The following is a 22,635-nucleotide window of genomic DNA, read 5'->3' as shown; positions in this document are numbered from 1 at the left end:
CCATTGGTTCATTTCTCTAGCAAATGTGCTAATCAGATTACTTCCTCACTCATACACTGAGATGCCTAAAATAAAAACGGCATTTCATTGCTAGAGACCAACTTTTTTCTTCAATCCTTTAAGAGAAGTTTTAAGAATCAGGTTTATTCTGTGGAGGCAGTTTGCATCAGTGATAGTTCAGCAAAAGCACTGAACCATCATTTCACACTGGTCAAAGTTAACCATCCACAAGTCCTGCATGTCTCACAAAGCCTTGTCTCACCAGAGCATGAAAGATGCTGCACAAACTTCTACAGAAAACCAGTGCTCAAAGGCAAACTTGCAGAAATTTTACATTCCAGGAAACATCTTTAGACAAAGTAACAGGTAAGAGCAAAGTGGGATGTCATCTAAAAAACAAGGCAAAAGCTCTATGTCTACTCCCTGCCTTCCTTGGAGCCATAACACACACTCCTCTGGGAAACCAAAATGGAAACCAACTTCCTATTTTCAGCCCTTCCCAGCTAGACAAAGTTGGCCTGTCAGCATTAGATACACAGGCACTTTGCTGCTTCTGTGGCAATGAAAGGTCACAAGTCCATCAGTTTAGCTATTATTTCTGTGCTTTAAGCACTCAGCTGTTAACTGATCAAAGCCAAAATAAATCAAGACATATCTCTAAACTATTTTTCATAGAGTAGATGAACCATTCCCCATAAACTGATTTCTTTCAAATGAATAATAATATACTTCACTGCGCTACCAGAAAAAAAAAAAAAAAAAAAAAAAGGTCAGTTTGACAATTCTAGAAATACAAAGAGAGTAGAGACAGTCATCTTTTTAGCCAGGGATTAATATTGCCTTCAAGCAAGGTAAATCCCTAGCCTGGTGAATGCCAATTTTGCAAAACTGATTAGCAGCCTCACCAGTTAAAAAATATGTCCAAAGCATTATTACAATTTATGATTAAACATAATCAGATTAATTAAGTCAGAATGTCAGGCTTGGGCTATTAGTAGAAATATTTATGATTATGTGTTGATAGCTGCTCCTGTTAGGCTGCATATTAACAGAGTGAGTCCAAAATGAACACTGCTTATAAGAATGAGAAGATTGCATGGGTTTAAAAGCAAAAACAGTCCTCCAAATATCCCCAAGCTTTGGGGGAATTCAGATCCAGATTTGGACCAGAGCAACGCATCTGAATTAGAGTTCCACAACACACAGAACCACAACCTCAGTTCTTACTGAACTCTGGAGAACTTTCTATCTAACTCAAAATGTCCCTTTCAACTTGGGGTCCACCATCAATGCAAACATAACTGAAGAGGGGGCTGTGGATGCCCATGGAAATGCCAACACTGTCTTGCAGGGGGATGTGAGCTTGCCCTCCTTTCCCTCGGAGTCAGGTGGATGTTGGTCAGTTCTGACCAAAAAGCCACTACACCAGAGGCACCACATCACATCAGTAAAGCTGCAGGACAGGTGACATGTGGTGGTACCCAGCCTGGTGCCACCTCACCAATTCAGTTGTGGTTGGCCTGTGAAATCTCCCACTTGAGGAAAGTTCGGGGAAGAAATGTCTGCAGTGACATCGAGGGAGTCAAGCAAGCCAATAAAACAGTATTTTTAGTAAGAGACAGCTTTTAATTACAAGTCAAGTTCTGAAAGGGCTACCTAGGAAACACAGATATTTATTCAACAATTTTTTCACTGTGGACTAGTATCAGACAGTGTGAATTTGGGGAAATTTCCTCCCACTTCAGCATAGTTCTGGCATAGCTAGGAGGAGACTTGACTTTAAGCTGTTTACTGAAATTTATTTTTGAGCAATGCAGAAACAGAATGGCCGAATTATAATCTTATTTAGAACAAACTAATTCCATTGGCTGTAGCAGATTTGTTCTTTTCTGACAGAGATGTTCCTAAGATCTGAAAGAAAGCCTGAAGTGCTACTTAGCACTGAAATCCTTCCTGTTATTTTACATTTCTTTGGAAAATTGCATGAAGTCTGTTGTTGTTTAAGTCACTCCCTGAAATAAAAAATCTTTACTGCAGTACTGTGGTTACAGACCCATACTGTTAATAAAAACAAAAGCAAAAGTCTAGTAAAAGTATGAGTTCTGTCTGGAAAATAGTTGGTTGTATCTGTTCAGTCAGTACAAAAGCGTGTGCACACACTTCTGAAATTCCCATAATTAAACAGAGGGAGAAGACTGACAAGTTGCCTCTTTGAGGCAAAGGAATCAGATGTTCCAGCAGCTCTGGCTCTGGACACCGCCAGCATTGCTGGCTCAACTTCTTTCACGTGGTAAAAGCTATGAGAAAGTAATTTTGAAGACTGGGTTATTATGCAATGGCCTTGGTTACGTCAGCACAGCAAGGGAAACACTAGGGGAGAGTAAATAAATGTCAAGGCTCTGAGCCTGCAAGACGCAGCCGCCTGCAGAGTGTCTGCAGGAAGCCGAGACACTGATCCTGGCTGGGAAGAGCACGGGTGGCTCCCGGTCAGCACAGGCACTGCCGCGATGCTGCAGGAGGAGCTCGAGGCTGGCTCAGGCCGTGGGACTCCGGTACCCGGAGCAGCCCCAGTGCAGGGCTGGGGCTGGACACACCAGCCTCCTGGTTCACCCCATTGCACCCAAGCCAGGTTTCAGATTCCTGGCCAGGGCAGAGAAGGTGAAGCAGGAAGGGGAATGGGCTCTGGCACACCTGAAGTCCCCACAGAGAGGTCCAGGTATCCCACCTCTCCATCCCAGCCCCCTGTGTTATGCCATTAGCTTTTCAGAGAAACGAACTGTCTTTCTAAAGGAATGGAGTGCTCTAAAAAAGAATTAGTCATGGCAGTGTCTCTATATGCTCTCACTTTTGAGTTACTGCCTTCAAAGGAGAAATCCATAAGAAAAAGGATGAAGTAAGATACAAACCAGCATAAACAAATTACATTCCCACCCAATTCCTGTCAATTCCAGTGACTTTGGTGAAATTGCAAATGAGACCTTTGCTACATTGGGCCAAATCAGTGTCTTGCAGTCATAAGGACACCTGTGCTGTAGGAAACCCACTGAATTAGATTAATTAAACATTCCATGGAACACATCAGAGGTCCCATCTGGACAATGACTGGCTTCAGCTCACTCACCAGAGTCTCTAAACTCAAGCTGCACAAACATTTCTTTCTCTGAATAGCAGGAGGGAGCCTCTGTCCCAACATAAAGCCAAATATACTGTGGAGCATGATGCCTGCTGGTATGGATGCAAACACACTGCGTGGAGCAGCTACTCCTTATTTGGATTTAAAGGACTCTCAGAAGTGACTTATCAAACTTGGCTTTAGAGAAGATGCATTTGCTTGGAACTTCTGACTGATGTCATCAGATCCTTCAGATAACACCATTTTGGGGTGTGTTACCTAGGAATAAGTGAAGACCTTCACACTCAGCAAGTCTGAGCCAAACACACCTCTTAGAGGTGTAAGACCAATCACAGCCCCAGAGTCACACAGATCTGGTTACCAGACCTGGATTCCCAGGAGTAAGGGCTAAGACCCAACTTTCCCCCCATTCAAGAGTACTTGGACTTGAGGTTGCAACATTACACTTTGTCACATCAATCCATGCCATTTCAACCCCCAAGTTATATTGTTTGAATTTGCATGACATGGTTGATTATTTTAAAAAATAACATACTTTTCTAAAAGTTTTTGTTTCACTTCGCTTAAACATCTCTTAGAAGGAGCCAAATCCAATTTCCAGTGTGTCCACTCAAGAGCAGGACTAGACCTGCAGTCTAACTTTCTACAGGCCCCATGGGGTCAGTCCAAGCCCCACCCCATACTGATCCATGCTAGAGGACTTTGCAGAATTTGTGCTTTAGTAGCAAGTCGTACTATGAAACTATTAAATAAATAGCAAATAAGAAGTGATGTTGATTCTCCTAGCATTTTACATGCAATGTGCATATTCCCCATAATTATTCTACCACCATATGTAGTACTTCTAACAGCCAAAGCTCTTATTCTATAAACAATGCAAAGTAAGGAGACAATTATTTTTTAAAAGGGATCATAACACTAAGGATGCTTATGTAATACATTGTTCTGTCAAAATGGAAATTAAAACATAAAATGAGACACTGTTCTGATTTCTTTTCATATAGCTACAGATCAGGTCACTCATCTTTGGGTAGAACTACTTTTACAAATTAAATGTTCTACTGAAACACATATTTATTCCTCCTCTTTGAAATATGTATGACTCAGGATCCAAACTGAGTAAATGCCTCTTGTGTTTAAAACACAGCTCCAGTTTAATGTAGATATATCCTAATTTGTACATCTAGCTGTGACAGAAATGTCACTTTATTTACTCCTGTATGAATAAAACATACCTCCACAGCTCACAAAGTCCAGTGATTTCATCCCACAGGCACAACTGGTAAAATGCTGCACCTTTGGGGTGCACGTCACCCTTCCACCTCTTCTCCACGACTGTCACTTCACCCCTCTGCCCACGTCAGCAGTGATGCTGGCATTTAGCACAGCCTAAACGACACACAGAGCCAGCCAGCAACATCTCCTCCTGCTTTGTCAGCTCTCAGCAGTGCCAATGACACCATTAGGGAAGGCTGCTGCATGGAATTTAAACTCTATGGAAACACAACACAGTCCCAGGACTTCAACCCTTTCCCATACATTGCTGCCGTTGCTACAGTGAACTTATTGTGTAACTTGGAAAAAGTTACCTCAATGCCACAGAAACATATTCCTAAGCACTGTGTAGAGGTTCTAATTTTAAAGCAGCCAACCTCATCCTTCTGTGTTGGAAAAATACCTGCAAATCAAAACTAATTTGAGGTCTGAATGGTGTAATAGGGAAATTGAAGTTTAACCATGGAGGTTAGGATGAACTTTGAACAAGACACTGTTGCCAGTATTGACAGGTATGTGATCATGGGCTTGTCAGCTTTTCATCCAAATTCTGTAAAATATGGCTGACTACAAAACAGGTTAAGTAAAAATTGGTTTTGATCCCACAAATGAAAAATAAGAATGCTTAGAGAGAGAAGTGAAATATTGTGAGGCAGAGAGAAGAAAGGCTGGAACAAGAGTTTCAGATACCAAACAACCTTTTCCATGTGGGTTATTTATGTCAATCAATCCCTTCCTGCTGCCTTTTCATTTCTACATCATACAAAATTATATAAATAAAATACTCCACACTTCAGCCATTTCCATACCTGTTTCTTGTTTAGCAACTAACTTGGTTTAGACTAGTCTAAGAATTGACAGTTAATAATCCTGTTTAGATAACCTGCCTCTAGATTTTTCTTCTTTGAACTGCCTCTAAAAAATAAACAGCTATTAAAATAGCTTCTTTTTAAATCACTCCTAGCACAATAAGAATAAAAATAGCATCTCACATTTTCCAGTCAATAATCTGCCCCTCAAGACAGAGGAAGCTGCTAAACTTTGGCTTAGCTCACTCCTGAGAAGCTGCGTTTTTAACACATGGATTACACAGAAATTCCATTTAAACTGTTGTGCTGCTGTGGACTTGACCAGCAGGCCAAAACCAGTTTTGATTTGCAGTGCAGTCATGGTGCTCATCTGCTTAATGTGGTTGAGAGCAAGGAACAAGGTCTGGTAAAGAAGTGTTACCTCTCCTGGGCTAAATGAAGTGGAATTATATGGGCTGCATCAAATGAAAGAAGGAAAAAAAAAAAGCTGTGGATCACAGTGGGCACCTCTGATGTATTTCCACTCTTCACAAGAACACATCACATTCTGCTGCCTCATGTGCAGGGAGAAGAGATGCATGAAGAGCCCCTACTTAAAGGCCCCTTTCATTACCTTTCCTTGGGCTTAGATCCATCCCACTATGGAAGAATAACTGGAATTGCAGCTTCCCACTCTAAACCTGTTGTTTCTCAGCTTGAACTGTTATTCACTGCAACCCAGCCATGCCCCTTCAACCATCCAGCTGGAAATACCTGAACAGGCATTTTGTTCTGGGCAGAGGAATGGGTTTGTGTTCCAAGTCCAGAATTTACAGTTTATTTCACCTGTGTACTTCCACAAAAGACGTCAAATTCATTTTCAATGAAAAACAGAGCTTTCAGTGAACCTCTGCATCAACAACTAAACGAGGCTGTAGCCTGCAACAAATATTGATACTTTGGGTGCAATACTTCCTGACAACATAGAACAGGCAGAATTCAACAACTACATAAAGCAAGAAGTCAAGGTCAGAATCCTAAACAAGTATTCCCCAAATACAAGAGCTTCGACATCATTATAAATATTTTGGTGATGGCTGATGAGACAAGTTTGTCAAATCTTATAACCTGATTAAATCTCGAACAAAATTGTAGGTAGGTTAACACACCCTGGAGGAAAAGACAAAGAAAAATGTTTGCTTTCTTCAGTAGGCTGCTAATCACATCTCTCATTACCTGTATCCTTCAGATGTATCATCTTCCAGGAGCAGTTCTAAAGGACAGAGTATCTCCACAGGCTAATATCCTTCCTGTATTGATCTCAAAAGCACTTAGCAGAGCAGGTGGCACAAACTCAGGAGTCACAGCTTCCCTAAGCTTAGAATTTCTGCTGTAATGCTTCAAAACAAATTACATTCGCTATTTTAGACTGCAGCCCTTAAAAAGACATAACGTAATATGTTAGGGGGGCCCTCTCTATCCAAACTTTAACATGAGAAGGGCCAGTGTTTAGTGCTTTCCTCTTATTTTAAGAGTGCACCTACAACCACGCTGAAATTCGCCTTCTCCAACACTGAGCAGCCTCTGCGCCGCTCGGGGAAGGTTCCAGCACCCTCTGCTGTCACACAGCAGCACCAAAGCCAAGCCCCAGTCGCTGGACTGTGCACAGGGAATTCCAGGGACAGATTTCTACATCCTCAGCTACAGATCCCGAGGCACAAAACCTCACAGTGACGTTCTGCAAAGAACTCCCCACTTCAACACAGCTCATTTTCAAAGACGGTGATTGTGTCTAGAAATAACCACCCAAAGGGTGCTTGTTATGTTAGTTATTTTTACTGATCAAACACCTGAAAACTACACTTGGAAAACAGGAAATCAAGACCCTGCTAATAGAGCTACCAACTTTTATAAATGAATCAATAAATCCCTGATATTCCAGAGACTCAGTTTTGATGTTTTCTCTGAGTGTTTTTTGTTCCCTCAGTTGAAGAGAGAAACTTGAAAACATTAATTTCAGAAATCCAGAATGCAAGTGAATTTCAAATGTAACATCTCATAATTCTCTCGTGTTTTCCTTCTTTTGTAAAGCACCTCCGAAATATTTTAGAGCAGCTTGTTTGAACACATTTGAAGAAGTATTTTCAGGGCTTCCTACAACCATGAGTGCTTGCCTTCAAACCAACCCTTCACTGGAGGAGCAATAACTCCAAAACAAAAGGAGAGCCATCAGCTCTCTGGTGATATTTTTAAACTGCTAAATAGCTAGATTTAGAAAAGTTTCTTAGTCTGACCAGCCATGTTGATCAGTCTTAGGTCACACAAAATCACCTCAAAACAAAATCTGTGCAGTATATCCATGTATAGAGTCTATATTGACCAAAGACCTCTTTTTTATTTTTTTCCTTAATGAATGGGGGCCATTCATCCCTCTTTTTTTCCCAGAAATTATACCATCATCACTGCCAACAGCATTTAATAGTAAACCAAATATGAGAATGGAATACAAACCGGGTTCCTTCAAGACAAGGATTACAAAAACATATATACATACCAAACGTAAAAGACAGGAACAGTATTAAGATCAAAAGCAAACACAGGGAAAGAGAGATTATAGCATCATTTGCAGTACTTTGGATGAAGGATCACAATCCATATTAATAAAAAGAGAAGAAAGTTTACTGAATATAGAAATGCCCATATTTCACAGGGTCAGTAAGCATGTGATGGGATAGCAGCTGTAGAAAACTTCAGGAATCAAAGCTGAGTATGTTCATTTACATTACAGTCAAAAGTTTCAGAGAAATACAAATGTTTCAGTCTTTGTAAGAGAAGATATGCTTCCTAAAGCAGAGAAAAACAAGTAATAAAATAGGCATTGATTACCAAGCCAATGTGAAACTCCTACTCTTTCTGGTGCTAATTCCAGAATAAAGAGTATCTATAGATTCTGAGCCTACTTGGGTAAGTTTTCACCTATATGAAAAAAAAAATTTAAAAAAATCACTGTCTACCTCATAATTAATACTGTTTTCAAATTGCAAGAGCTACTTACTAAATTCAGGCCAAGACTGGAAGATTAAAGTCTTGTTTGAGCTGATCTGAAACCAATTTATTTCATTTTGCAGTTAATCCTATCAATAGATATTATTATCCTTAAAAATACCTACCAACTTTCCAGCTAAAAACAGTCCATCAGCCAAGTCAGCCTTCAAATCTTGCACTAACTGTAAACAAAAGCTATATAATGTGCAATGCTGCAAGAACTGAAAAGGACCATTAAGTGCTACTGCCACTTATGCCACTAACATCATTTTACAAAGCTTCTTTTTCAAATGTCTGTGTCTTTCAAAGCCAATAGCAAAACTTTTGTCAGTTTAAGTGACTGCAAGGCCAGGCCCTGAGAGAACAATCCTGCCCCAGCTGCACATTCTCAGACTGATGTTGAGTTACAGGTTAAAGACTGAGGAGACAAGAAGGAAAGCAGATGCCCCTTGTATCACTAATATTAAATACAACTGACTAAATACATATCCATATGAACATAGGGAGTGGCATTTCTTGAAAACAAGATGCCACCTTCTAAGGAGCAGAGCTCTCATCCCCAACACACTCTTTAAGAGAGACAACTGGCTGAGGAATCTCACACAAAACAAAAAATCACTGTTTGCCATAATTAAAGAAAGGATGGATTCTTTGAGCAGAATGTCTAAATTACCCCAGATTTCCAAAGGTGGAACCAAAAGCAGAGCATACACTACAGCGTGACAGTTTTCCAGTGCATGGGAGAGAATGGATGTGTGGCTCTGGGCCATTCCACTGGGTATCCATGAGCAAAGCACCAAGACCAAAGCCTTGTGACTTCAAACCACACAAAGCCAGAACTGCTCTAACTCATAATGTGTTAAGATCTTACAGCTATCACAAAGCAGATCCATTAACAATCTGAAGCAAAGTCAGACTGCCCATCCCAGAGCATTAGAGAAAGAAGTGTGGTGACATCAATGCCCATGAGTCATGATGCGTCAGTGCCCAGCATTGTATCTATTTTATAGCATACATTAATTTCTTAGCTCAAAGAAACTGCACAAAATACTGTATGGTCTTTAAAAGAAAGAGTTTCTTTAAAAGAAACTTTAAAAACATATTTTGCTAGAGAAATGTTTCAAAAGCCTGAAGCATGTCCTCTTTAGAACATCACCATCGATGTGTAAGGATATAAAAATTAATCAAGTTTTCCTAGTGTTTGGTAGTAGGAAATGTTCAGCTTCCTAATACATCAAATTAAGCCTGCAATGGCATTTCTTCATCGTGTATTTACATACAACAGTCTGATCAAAAGCTTTAAGGCTCTAATTTCTCCAAAAAATGGTCACAGTAAAGAAGGGATTAAATGGAGTTAACGCAGCTATTGGCAATACGAAGAAGGATGCTCCTGTCATTTGCTATTGTACAATCTGGGGCATTTCACTCCATGCTTTGGCTTTCTTCTTGGCCAGGGACAGCCACGGTGGTTCAGCAGGACTGCAGGGTGTCATTGGCAGGTTAGAGGAGTGCCTTGCTTCCTTTTCAACAGCAGGAATCACAGATGCTTCCTGAGAAATAGGTTCAACTTTACCTGCCAACAAGAAGATATCCAGCACTCATCAGAAGGCTAAAGACTCCATTTCTGCCAGTAATATTTCCTCATCTCTGAAGCAATTGTTTTACAGCCCAAAATGCTTGTGAATCACAAATAAGTCAGAAGATTTGCTAAACTGGTTATCTCTGGAACTATCTGGTCCAGCTACAGCAATGGCAAGGACCAGCTACTGCAACAGGAAAATTGATAGCAAGCTGCTAGTGAGTAATATAAGAATCTTCTCTTCAGTCCCAACAGCAAGTGTCTGAGCCCTGATAAATGAAGAAATTCTTCAAAATTCTTCAAGCATGTGGAGACTATAGCACCAGTTATTTTTCTAATTCATATTCTCGGCTAATTAATTTCTTAATCTTTTCAAACACTTGACTTCCATTAAAGTGCACAGCAAGGAGTTCCACAGACTAATTCTGCTCTGTGAGTGCAAGAAAATCCAGGAATAAGACTCCTGAGTACACAGGAAAACGGAAGTAAAATATCTGCAGGATAAGGATCACCCCAGGCTTGCTGTGGAGTTAAAAGTAACTGGTATATGTTTTTCAACACTGAGAAGACTTAAAGTTTTTTTTCAGTCCTCACTGCTGGCACAAATATTGCTGCAGCAATATTATTAAATACTAGGTAGGGATCAAACCAGTGCTTTATATTCTTGGACTTTTAAGCCAAAAAGCTGGGACTAGGTGTTCCTCTTGATGCAGCCTAACAGAAGCCTGTCATCCTCACAAAGGAATGACAAATACAGATAATGCTCCCTGTATGGCTTTGAGTGCCTATTTAGAAAAGGCCTCCTCCATTCATCTTATTTGAAATTTTTCAAAATTAACACCTTCAGACAGACATCCCAGAATGGGGCTTCAGGGAATGCAGCTCTCATTCTTGAGATATGGTTCACAAGTCTTTTCATCACCATGCTCTCTCCATCCATTTCAATCCAGGCAGTACTTTATTTCTGTGTCAGTCAAACTAAGAAAATTCAGACTTTTTCTCATACTTGACTAGTCTGTGTGTGGTGTGAGGCAGGTATGATTAGGCTGCTGTGCTCCAGCACAACAACAGAGGTCACATGTGGACTTAAGCCATGTTAAGTGCAAGAAGCTTGAGCTTGCTTGAGCTGAAATCAATGGAAAATATCCATCAGCTCCATCAGTCACACTCCTGAGCAGAGCCAAAGTAGTTCCCTATTTCCACTCAGGAGGTCCCTTGTCTTTCAAAAGTTCTGGCTGGTTGGTAGTTCTTGCGGGAGACAAATTGCACTTAGGAATACTGGAGGAAGTATACTATTCATTAAAAACAGCCTGCAGTTCTACATACACAGCTCATACACAGCAGACTTTCAGAAGTGTCTAAGAAGATGTAGGAATTTAGGTGTTACTGAAATTTTTATTTTGAAAATTAATTTCCACATTTTGGAAGACCTCCTTCTTTGTAATAAGCAAAAGCGACTCTAAAACTGTTAGCATGGTCTCAACAGCACAAGGTAAAACAAAATCCCAAAACAGTGGCTCACTCCTATTTGCAGGAAGACAGGCTTTGAGACCAACCTCACGGGGCTTAAGGTGAGGTGGGAGAGCAAGAGGAAACTTCCCTTGGTTGTGACATGGGCTGTCATGCAGCAGTAACAACACTCATTAAAGTAAGGAACTGATGTCTTGGAATTCTCTTCCAAACTTAGCTGACCTTGAGCTGTCCTGGCTCTTGCTGTTGCATGCAGCTTGTGTGGATCACACAGAAAACTTCAACCAGTCATTAAGAAAACTGCTAACAGTTAACATATGCCAAAAAGCATGATCCAAGTTAATAATTTCTCTGGATATTAAATCTACGACCTGTTCACCACCAGCACCTTCAACTAGCCAAATTGCTGGCTGTGCTAATGGGAATCAAATAAAGGGGAGGTTACATTTGGGATTCCCAGTTTCCTACTCACACATGGATAGTGCTGAACATTTCCTAAACAATAGGGCATGGTTTTGCAAGCAGCAGAGGAGCAGTGTTTTCCAAACATCAGCACTAGTCAGAGCTTTTCGTGATGTTCAAGGTGTGGAACACTCGAATATGCCTATAAATAAACGCTGTCTCTGGAGCTGAGGAAACAGTTATCAAATGTCAGGAAACTAGGCCAATTCTTAGGAAGAGGTGATGCACAAAAACTTGTAGTTCTGCTGCAAGGACCACAAAGAGTGCAAGTTCTAGTAAAGGAGTAGCAGATTTGTTTGTGAAGTTCTGAATTTTGACTGAAGGCTGCTGGCTTCCAAGGTTTAGATGATTCAACAAACAGAAATCCAGTCTGCTTGTGCCAGCCTTTCAAAGGAAGACCTAATCCAAGCAAAAATCTTGGCCTGTTTACATTTAATCTCTCACTTGACACCTAAAAGCATAAGACAAAGCTGGCTTGTAACAGAACCCTTTCTAAAAGCTACAGTATGTTAGTCACACACACAGAGTTAATTGGCAACTGCCATCAGAGCTTCTGTGTTGGTGCACACATCCTGAGCCAGCCAGATATCTGTATTGAGGGAGAAAGCTTATTTTGTAGAACCTGTAGATTCAGAAATGGATAACAGCTCTAAAAACAACTACTACAGGGAGCAGCACAGAGGTACCACCTAAAATCTCTAGCACAACAACTCTGGATGCTGGCAGATTACAAGGGAAAAGTGGCCAGGTGCATGTGCTCTCTCTAGACAGCATCTCCTACTGTGTCAGCAACAGGAATCTGGAACAGAAAAGCCACAGCTCTGACACAGTGGGGCATTTCTCATCTTCTTAGGCAGTATCTGAAATCAATAGCTTTCAGCTGGCACAATATGCTTTTACAGCTGAAGAACCAGCTTATCTATATGTAGCTGGAGGTTTGGCACCACACTGAGTAAGCAGGAAGGGATAAGCTGCAGCCCAGCAGAAGCCTTGGAAGAGGTAATGTGAGTCACGATGTCTGAGTCACACTCTTCCCCTGCATCTTTATTATCCAGAAACTCAGCTAACAGATCAGGAGAGGGGCCATCGGGCCTCTGTTCACCTGAGGGTGAAACTCACTCTGCCTAAATTATTCTTGATACGTGTTTATCTCTTCAACACATCCAGCAATGGAAACTGCATACACTCTGTATGCAAGCCACATTTTCTGCACTTCACCACTCTTATTATTAGATGGTATTTCCTAATATCTAAGCTAAACATCCCCTGGTGCATTTTAAGCTCATAAAGGTCATAAAAACTAGTCTTGGCCTCTACAGAAAATTCTATTGTCTTTTCTAGACTAAACAAATCCCCTTCCATCAGTATTTCCTGGCTGACTGGAGGTCTAGAAGTCCTGACCTTTTTTTGCTGCTCTCTTCTGGACACTCTCCAACTTCAGCTGCTATTCTTTAGTACTGACCTTGGCTGGTAATAAATCACCAGACTGTTTATATGCCATTCTGTGAACCGGCAGTGGAGATAAAAGTTCCTCGCTTGCTTTCTCTGCTGGAAGAGCAAGCCATTATGTTGACTTACACACAATACACTCTGACCGGGCCTTATATAAAGTGTGCTGATTATAAAAATGGGTCTATCTTCCCCCATCACCTGCCACCCACACCACTTACTGGTATAAACCGTAGCCACTATGTAAAGAAAAAGAATACCTGTTGCTGCAGACACATTGGTCTTCATTTGCATTTTCTTCTCCTGAGAGCTCAAGCTGGAAGGCAGATTCTTCTTCAGTATGTTCTCACTAGCACAGATCCCTTGCTACAGCATGAAGGGAGAAGAAAAGAATGCAACTGAACCACTAGCCACTGGCATTCATAAAGCTCACCCTGGCAACATCTCAAACCCGACTGTGGAAATGCAGTAAAAGCCAGACAAGGATGGCTGGGGACATCCTGTGGGAGGGAGGGAGAAGGCAGTGAGGAAGCTAATACAGCTCAAAGCAGCCCTTGGGCTACATAAATACATTATGGGCAATAAGCAAGCTCTGAAAATGTTTGGGTTTGAGGAGTGCAAAGGAACATACAGGAGCTCTGAAACTAATCACTGGGACAGTGTAGGCACATGTGTGTTTGCTCACTTGCATCAGTTGTCTGCCTCAGTGTTTTTAGAGGCCGGCCCTGCAAATATTTCTTTGGGTAGTGCTCACAACACACCTCCCATGAAGATGACATTGAACAGTTTGCAAAAGCACCCAGGCAACCTAGGGCAGGATTCACACCCATGCAACATTACTTGGTACTCTACCTCCTCCTGATCCACTTTGGTCAAAGCTTTGTCTTCAGCTTTATGTTCTTTGGCAAGAGGGTGGTCCTGGAAACCCTTTTGTTTTAGCTTTGCCATGGAGACCCAAGCTGGCTCAGAGGAAGCAGTTTCCAAATATGGAGTGACTTTTTCTACAAAAGAAGCATTTTTTAAGTAAAGAAGGGATTTAGGTCAAGTCAGCCTAAAGCTAGTGTTTCATGTTTTAAATCCTTCAGCATCTGTAATACTCTTTGAACACTGTGGAGATGAAATTACCTTCCCTGATGATTTTGTCCTTGGCAATAACTGCTTTTTCCTGTTTATTTTGGAGTTTTTGACCCAAGTCCGCTTCCATTTAAGTCAATGGCAGAACTCCCACTAAGGTTGTTGTGAACTGGATTTTGTCTTTGAAACAAAATCCTTATATTGCAGACTAAATTAATATGCTAAACATGATTTTTTTCATGTAGGCAGTAAAATACAGGCTGCCTTGTCACTTTTTAAATATTTTAAATTAAGTCATTGTAGAAAAAAATAATCACACCTAATGCAACTTCTAGTTAAGGTTTGAGCAGATGCAGTCTGAATTATTAACTACCAAACAGCAGCAAGTTTTAAAAAACTGTGTTAAAACTCTGACTATATGCACAAGTACCTCGTAGCAGAAATGTTTCAGATATAGCCCTCAAGCTATTGCTGTTATTCTTGCTGGAACACACCCCTCATTAAAATAAGCCAAGAATTCTCTTGACTGGCCAAATCATCAAGCCAATTAAATTATAGTGCTGACGAACTCAAGGCTGAATTTGGTCCTCATCAAGAGGATTTTTATCTTTTATTTGCCACTCTGCCAAGCCTATTACATGACCACTGTTTTCTACAATGTCTGGTTAAAAACACAGCATAAATACCTGAAGGTTTATGACCATTTTGCTTCTTTGCCACTTCTTCTGATCTGGTCTTGGGGGGATTTTTGTCTTCTAGGAGATCAGGCTTTTTAACAACTGATTTTGTGCTGACAGGAAGGTCTGGAGGTGGCTTCCCAGTTCCCATCAATTTCTGATCCTCCTTGGTTGAAGCAGAAGAAGTAACGGGAACAGCTGAGGGGATCAGCTTTGGAGACTCTACACGGCTTTCACTCTGGTATTTTAGTAAAGAAGATGTTCTCCTTAGTCTGACCCCAAATGGGTTCTCAGCATTTTGAGTTTCATGGTCAGCCCACTCCATAAAAGAATTCAAATGCAGATCTCTGTCCTTACAGTCTCGATCAAATCTATCTGAATTGGTTTTTGCTGATTCCTGGATGACTGCATCAAAACGTGTGTGCTCTTTTGTCATTCCCTCAAAGAATTCTGGTCTTATAGGGGACGTTGGGGAACTTCTGGAATAGGAATCTTCCTTTGCATTTGAACCCCCTGAGAGAGATCTTTGCCATGCTGGTGCAATGGTAAATCGAACTGGTTTAGCAGAAGGAGTCTTCAGTGGAGTTTTCACATTTTCATCTGAAGACTGATTGCCTTCCACTGTTTTTCTGTGAGAATCTGTACTGCTTATCTGGTACTCCCTACTGTCATCATCAGAAGGTATATTACTCTTCAAGCCAGCCAAACTCGAAGAGGCAAGACACCCAATGGAAAGTTTTTCAGAAATGCATGATGTGCTGGCCTGTTTGTTACCCTTTGAAACAGGAACAGTTTCTGCTTTAAAACATCCTTCCAATTTACCGCGAGGTAGCACGCAACCTGCTTCGGAGACAGATACAGCAGTGTCTGGTTTTTTTTCTGCATTGCCTTTGGGTGACTGAGATTCCATAATTTCACAAGTTTCTTTCTTATTTCTTGTTACTGAACTGTTTTCAGGCTCCAAAACAGCCACTGTCTCAACGCCAGCACAAGACTCTGAATCGGCTACTGCAACCTGTGAAGTGCTTAGTGCAGAACCTGGCACGGCACGGTTGGAATGGTTCTCAGCAGTACCCAAGCAGGTTTCTACTTTGCCACTAAACAGTGGATCCCCCTTTTCCTGGGCTTTGATGTTTGGGACCACAGAATTTAGTAAGGACACATTCGCCAATATATCTATGCCCTCTGTTTCCACACCACTGCTAAACAAGTCAGCTGCTGGTATGTCTGGAGACACAACAGCTTCTCCTTCGAGTTGCTGCAGCTCTGGAAGTGCAAGTACTTCAGTCCCAGTACTTTGCTGGTGTTCTTTCAATTCATCAGCAGGCTCATCTGAAGAGTGCAACACTTTTGCACTGTGGTGTTCCTCCAGGTTCACTGGAGAAGGCTCAGGTCTCAGAGGGAGTGTGGCTGCTGTGTGGTGATGGTCCATGCAGGAAAGGCTTGCATCCTCCTGCAGCAAAGCACAGGAGCCTCCTGCCACAGCTGTGGAATCACAAGAGTCACGGGCAGCATCAGCGGGAGTTTTTACACCCGGTGTCTCCACAGAACTGCCTCCCTTTGCAAATTGTCCCACCTGGGCTGATAATCCTGTATTAAACAGAGAAGAGTGTGCACTTAAAAGTTACAATTCAAACACCATCTGTATGACTAATTCATTTCAGACAGTGCAGTCATTTAACATGAGTGTCCCACGTTTTGGCACCATTAACTGATAAATAAGGCTGTTAAAAGCATATTTAGAAAAGGGCTGTCCAAGTGAAAGACTAATAAAGGTTTTAGTTTGAACATATCTAATTGGGAGAATCCGGGGAATGACTGAAAGTTGCTGTCTGCTTCAGGTGTACTAAATTAGTTGCTGTTTAGTTGTTTTTTGTGCATATCCCTAATTGTAAGACTACTAGCTAGATTTCCCTAGACATTTCTTCATGCATATGCCTAAAAAGGCTGTCTACATTGACCTGGAGAATTCTCTGCATATAAGCATGACACCTCAACATCAGGTAGCTCTGCCTCCTGCAGCTTCAAGCAGGGTTGATCATCTGGATAGCTTAGATGTGCCTGCACACACAGTAACTGATGCCTGATAGCACTGGGTTTGCCCTGAGTTTGCCCTGACAACAAAGTGCCAACAGTCCCACAACACCATTGCACTACCATCAGCCAGGTAAGGCAGTGTTACAGAGAAAAGTCTTTTGGTGCTGTTTGGAGAAATTTCATTTGTTTTACAACTTACAATTGTGTTACTACTGGCAATTAGCTGCTATTCAGTTGATAGGGGGGTGAGTAGCAAAGGAAGACCTAGTAAACACAAGCCAGTCAAAGTCACCTGTCACACATAACAGATATAATGCTGAGGTTAAGGTTTTTCTTAGTGTTAAGGAACTCAATTTGGTAGCCAATGTGACCCAAACAGCTGTGTAGGACAGGTACTTCTGAACATGGTGCTTTCACTTTATGTATTTTTTAATGCTGCCCTCAAAGTTCACCACTTCAGTACCACTGTGTTGAGTGTACATGACTTTTTCCATCATAACACTTTAGCAGCCAGGATTGATTTTACGATATAAAACCAAAAGATAACTAGTTTTAAAAGACTTAAAATTCAAATAGGTCTTGTCAGAGTTCAAGCACCTAAAGTAGCAACAATTAAGTCTTTATTACCTTCCCAATCACTTTTATGTTTGTCACTCTCAAGTAATTCTGTTGAATTCTCCTTCTTTTCTGGAGTTGTAGGAATACATGCTTCATTTTCCAGCTGTTCCACCTAATGAAGTGCAGTAAGATCTTTTAATTAGAGAATCAAGCACAAAGATTTTATTTTATACACATGAACTTTTATCAATACTCAAAACACAGACACAAAACCCCCACCCTGTAATTTACCAACACTGTGGTTAATATACTACTCCAGTTACGAACTAGACTTGCAGAAATGGACTTAAGCCTCTTTAGAACCGACAGCTAGCTTTTCAAACAACAGGAATGTTTTTACAAATGAAGCATAACCCCCAACTTTTTGGCTAAATAATGAAAACCAAAACTTGCACTTTCTTCAGTTTCCATGATACTAAAGTTTTCCAAGGCTTTTTTGGTTGGTTGGTTGGTTGGTGCAAAAGAGGTGGTTTCCCTTCCTCCAACAGAAAAAGTAAATGAACATGGATAAGAAAGAAAAAAATTTAAAACTATTTAAAATAATAGTTAAAAATTCACATTGATTTCCTTCTGCTGAGCGATTCTTTTCAGGAAAACACTTACCTGGAGGGGTTGCTGATTCTTGTTGGTAAAGCCTTTCTGTTTCCGAGGGTTTATGGCAATCCTGTGCCTGGCTGCTGAGGTGTCCAGGCAGCCGAGGGGACTGGCAGGGGTGGTGAAGTCAACAGGAAGGAAGCTGCTGCCTCGTGAGATGGAGACCCCCAGAGTGGCAGGGGAGGAAGGACTGATGGGCCTGGAGGAAGCTCCAGAAGGTGTCTGTAAAACACAAACACAATGCTCGACATTCTGCTTGGCTTCCCCACAACTCTGGAACAGTTCCTTTGCTACCTCCTTCCATTTCAGAAGTCTGAAATGGCTGTGTTTCGGGGCATAAAACCTCTTTTTAAAATACCTGCCTAAAGTCATCTTTGCATAGAGATTACTCAGTTCTGTGTGTTCAGCTGTATGTTACACAGAGTGAGAAACATCTGTCTCTTGCTTTCCCACACTAAGAGCCTCAGCTTGTCTTCTTCTCATTTCTTATCTGAAAACTCGTTTGCAGTACATGCACACACCAGCAGGAGACACTGGTGCCGTTTGTATAGTTGCATTCCCATATCAGTAATGCGACAGTACAGGAATACAGTATTAAAAAAAAAGTACAAAAACCACCAAAAGTAGCATGGGTGCTTGTTTCTCTTTATCTCTAAGAAATTTGTCATAGCCACTCTTCTCTTTTAATATCCACTTTCAGGAGAATCAAATGCTTCTGTCCAACAAGTATCCCAGAACCACCTTCCAGACAGGGATGTGGATCTCAGCCTTGCAGCAATGCTTCTCTGGGGAACTAAAGAGCAGTAACCTTAGATTAGGCTATCAAAATAAAGGGTTTACACAAGTGTTCATAGAAAACCCCCTAAAGATGCAGTTTGACTGGTTTTGCTACTGCTTTGAAACGTAGACCAAACTTTCTGGAACATCTGCAAAATGTCACAGACGTGCCAAACAAGCTTCATTTATAAAGCAAGGTGACACACAGCCATTGCACTGTGCCTGGCATTCAGATTTTAGTTTTGTTTTGGCTTGGGATATAACACAGCATTTAAAACACATATGCTGATGAAGTTTTAGAGATAATGAAAACATCTTTCTATCTGATCTACAGAAATTGTCAAGGTACATTTTTTTGTGTGTTTAAGGTAGCTAAAATTCTTCTTTATTTTCTTCCTTATTCTTCACTAATTTTTTTAGTTCCTAGATGAGAAATAAACCACAGATTCTTCTCATGAAAAATTTACACGTTGTGAAACAGAGGAAGAAGAACACAGCTAGTAAATAAGCTAACTCCTGTTATAATTCTACAAGATTAATGATAAACCTGTAAGGATCATTAGAACTTAAAAAAATAATAACATTGTTTCTAGTTTCTACATACAAGTTCTTCTGTTTTCCAGTTATAAAATTACAGTTGTGTTTATGTAATATAAAAACACCTGAAGCCAGAATTTGAGCTATTGCTGTACATAAATGGCAAATTCCTTAATCCACCGAGGATTCAGGATAATTTTGTCTCAGACCACTGACAGTTTGTATAGTCTTTCAAAAACAGCAGAGCAGACACAAAATTTCCACATCAGTATTTAAGTGTAAGATCAGTTTAGTGTTTGTTGCTTACTGGGCAGATGCAGGAGCCAGCACAAGGAGGATGCTGCAGCTAGGAGGCCCATCTCCTAAGGAGTGTTCGTGACAAAACACTACCTCAGTCCCACAGGCTGAGAGACTCTGCTCTGCTTTTAATCAGCCTGGGTTGAAGATGCCAACAAGGAAGTTAGATTTCCATAAAGGCTATCTTGGCAAAGGCTGGGTAACGCTGGCGAATGTCTCTGTGAAGCCACTTGCTGCTGTCTTCAAGTGACAGCCTCACATACAGCTTTAGGCTAGTCAGAAAGTGGGTCTTTGTAGAGGAGGCCCTGAGATGTTACACGGGTTGCACATCTGGGTTTCACACAGAGGTGCCAGCAGCATGAAGCCCTCAGAAATCCCAGTGAAGCAACACATGGCAAAGATATGAAGTAACTATCATGTGCAGCAAGATCAATACAACAGCAGAATGTAAAACACTACACCTTGTGTAACTTCAGATTGCTTAGGCTAAAATCCTGTTTCTCATTTACCAAGTATTTTCTTTACAGTGTTAAAGTGTGTTCTCTCTGGTGAGGTTCTCAAACAGGGATTCTGCGTGGAGGACTGCAAAGCTTGGGCCAAAATGGTCTGTAGCTGTTCTGGACCCATAAATATTCCCCTTCTCAGCTAAATGGCAGATTGCTTTGCTTATACAGTTGCTATCCCATGAGTTGAATCAGCTTTGTTGGACTGGTGCTGCCTTTGGCATTGGCATAACTGTGGTCTGACTGGTCTTTCAAGCATAATATTAACACTAGAGAAAGGCAATACAGCAAACTGTGGGTTTACTTTGAAAGCATGAGATGGGCAGGAATTCAACTCAGCTTCAAGCACCAGGGACAGTCAAGGTGAAGGACCTCTAAGCTCCACTCCAAAAACACAACCTCTGTAAATTTTTTCCAAGCTGATCAAGGAATAGACTATATTGTTCTGACAGCAGGACCTGCTGCTCCTGATGGTCATTTATCATACAAAGAAAATTGTGAATTAAAACACACCTTTTCCTGTGGAATACCTGGCATCAGGAAGGGTTGATCCTGCAATCATAAGAGAAATGCAGGGCATTGCTCACAAGCCACTGCTGATGGGCAGGTGTGATTTAACTATTACTGCTGTTGGGTATTAGGGCCCTGGGACATTGAAGTGCTTTGCCTTGTCCAATTTTTTGTTGTGTAACTTTACAGATTCATACTTTGTCAAAGAACTGACTAAGCTGTTCAAACAAACCACTTACCACTAGATTTCTGCCTGACTTTATTTCTTATTCAAAACTCAAAGAGGCACATTTTCAGTATCGCTTGCCTCACTCTGGAGTGCTAAAGAATTGTTTCCTGGGATACACTCTACCCAGAATAAATTTTAAAAAGTAAAATGATTGTACTGTCTCCATACAGACACCACACATGCCGTCTCAGGAAAGTTTATTAGCAGGAAAAGTAGCTATTTACCTGTTCATCTTCACTGTCTGTGCCGCCTAAACTCAAAGAGCTATGACGCTGAACAGGGTTGGAGGACTGTGGGATAAAATAAGGAAGAGGGTAAGTCAAGGGAAGTATCACACTGAATTATCTGGGGCTGGACATCCAGTGCTAATTATGAGAAAACACAAGAGGAAAGATAAAGGAAGGGTCACTGAGTTCCTGCCTTACACAGTAGCTTTCATTTCTTCATTGGGATCAAGCAAAGTAGGGAAGCTTTCTCCTGCTATGAGATATGCCATGAAGGTTGACCACATGAGGCAACATATTTTATAAAATTATTTTGGCTTATTGTTTTAAAATCTTCAAATTTACAAATGCTCGCCTGTTCTCTGCAGTCCAAAATCATTCATTTGCTAACTATGTAGGTCACAACTGTCTCAGTACTGGTCTACACAAAAGCATGGAACATTGTACCCAGAGAGGGTATTTGTAAGGTCACTTTCTAGATATCCCTCAGAGTGACAAGTCCACAATCCACCTAGTTAATTTTTTCCGGTTCTGACTGATCCATACCATCACAACTTATCACAAGCAAGCAAAAAGGTCTTCCCCTTCTCCAGGTAGATTTTCTCTTTTCTGTACAGGTGGTCATCAAGGTGACGTGACAATTATACCTTGTTTGGCGAATCTGTCAGAACTTCACGAAGGGTTGAAATTTCAGGAGGGCTTCTAGGTAAACCATCATCCTCTGAAACAGCACCTGCATCTTCCAGTTTCTTTCCAGTTATAACAAGAGGAGGTGATCCAAGTCTGACATTCTGCTGCAGCTGAAGCTGTGGTTGAAATTTAGAATATAGACTTTCAGTGACATTATTTATAGGGAACATTTTGGACACTTCATGCAGTTGCTCCTATTAACAGCAAGAATGATAACAGCAGCCAGGAACAGCTTTGTTTGCAAAGGGATATGGGGATTCTTTTCCAAGATTGCATAAAAGAATGCTCTGGCAGACCCTGACCCAAGAAAAATAAAACAAAGTCTGCAAACTCACAAGCAGCCAGATGTTCCCTCAAACTAAAAATGTTCAGATTTCAGGAAACACCATTACTAAAATTCTTGGCTTAAGTCTGTCAGCCTTGTCAAAGCTGGAATAGAAACAAGGTCTGAACAGAAACTTTGTCCTTCAACTGAAAACATCTCTACAGAATATTCCCAAGATAAACATGTAGACTTGGTTTTTTTCCATTTCTTTGCTTACTAAACCATATTGGGAAACTCTAGGCCTAATTCTATGTTTTCTTGCAAGATATGTATTCATTTATATCTCTGTAAAATAGATCTAAATAGCTGCAATTCTTATTCAACAAGATTAATATGCAATGT

At 40.9% G+C, this 22,635-nt stretch overlaps 1 protein-coding gene across 9 annotated transcripts in view; it reads right to left on the bottom strand.

Annotated features, from left to right (window-relative positions):
- Nucleotides 1–7,655: 7,655 nt before the first annotated feature.
- KIAA1210 (KIAA1210 ortholog) overlaps nucleotides 7,656–22,635 on the bottom strand; it is a 54,486-nt gene continuing 39,506 nt past the window's right edge. For 7 of the 9 annotated variants that reach the window (XM_017817957.1, XM_017817938.1, XM_017818004.1 and 4 more), the window contains exons 5-12: nucleotides 21,926–22,084; nucleotides 21,279–21,344; nucleotides 18,211–18,423; nucleotides 17,617–17,719; nucleotides 14,962–16,542; nucleotides 14,054–14,202; nucleotides 13,462–13,567; nucleotides 7,656–9,814 (exon numbers count right to left, since the gene is read on the bottom strand). In XM_017817957.1, coding sequence (XP_017673446.1) covers nucleotides 9,642–9,814; nucleotides 13,462–13,567; nucleotides 14,054–14,202; nucleotides 14,962–16,542; nucleotides 17,617–17,719; nucleotides 18,211–18,423; nucleotides 21,279–21,344; nucleotides 21,926–22,084 — 2,550 coding nt within the window. In that variant the 3' untranslated portion in view covers nucleotides 7,656–9,641. The remainder of the gene's footprint in view (nucleotides 9,815–13,461; nucleotides 13,568–14,053; nucleotides 14,203–14,961; nucleotides 16,543–17,616; nucleotides 17,720–18,210; nucleotides 18,424–21,278; nucleotides 21,345–21,925; nucleotides 22,085–22,635) is intronic. The other 2 variants (XM_017818013.1, XM_017817968.1) reach the window with 2 other exon arrangements.

Source organism: Lepidothrix coronata, unplaced genomic scaffold (assembly GCF_001604755.1).
Source record: "Lepidothrix coronata isolate B3197 unplaced genomic scaffold, Lepidothrix_coronata-1.0 Scaffold2, whole genome shotgun sequence".
NCBI classification, from domain to species: Eukaryota; Metazoa; Chordata; class Aves; order Passeriformes; family Pipridae; genus Lepidothrix; species Lepidothrix coronata.
The sequence above is the reverse complement of the archived record's forward strand: the minus strand, read 5'-3'. Positions and strand labels throughout refer to the sequence as shown.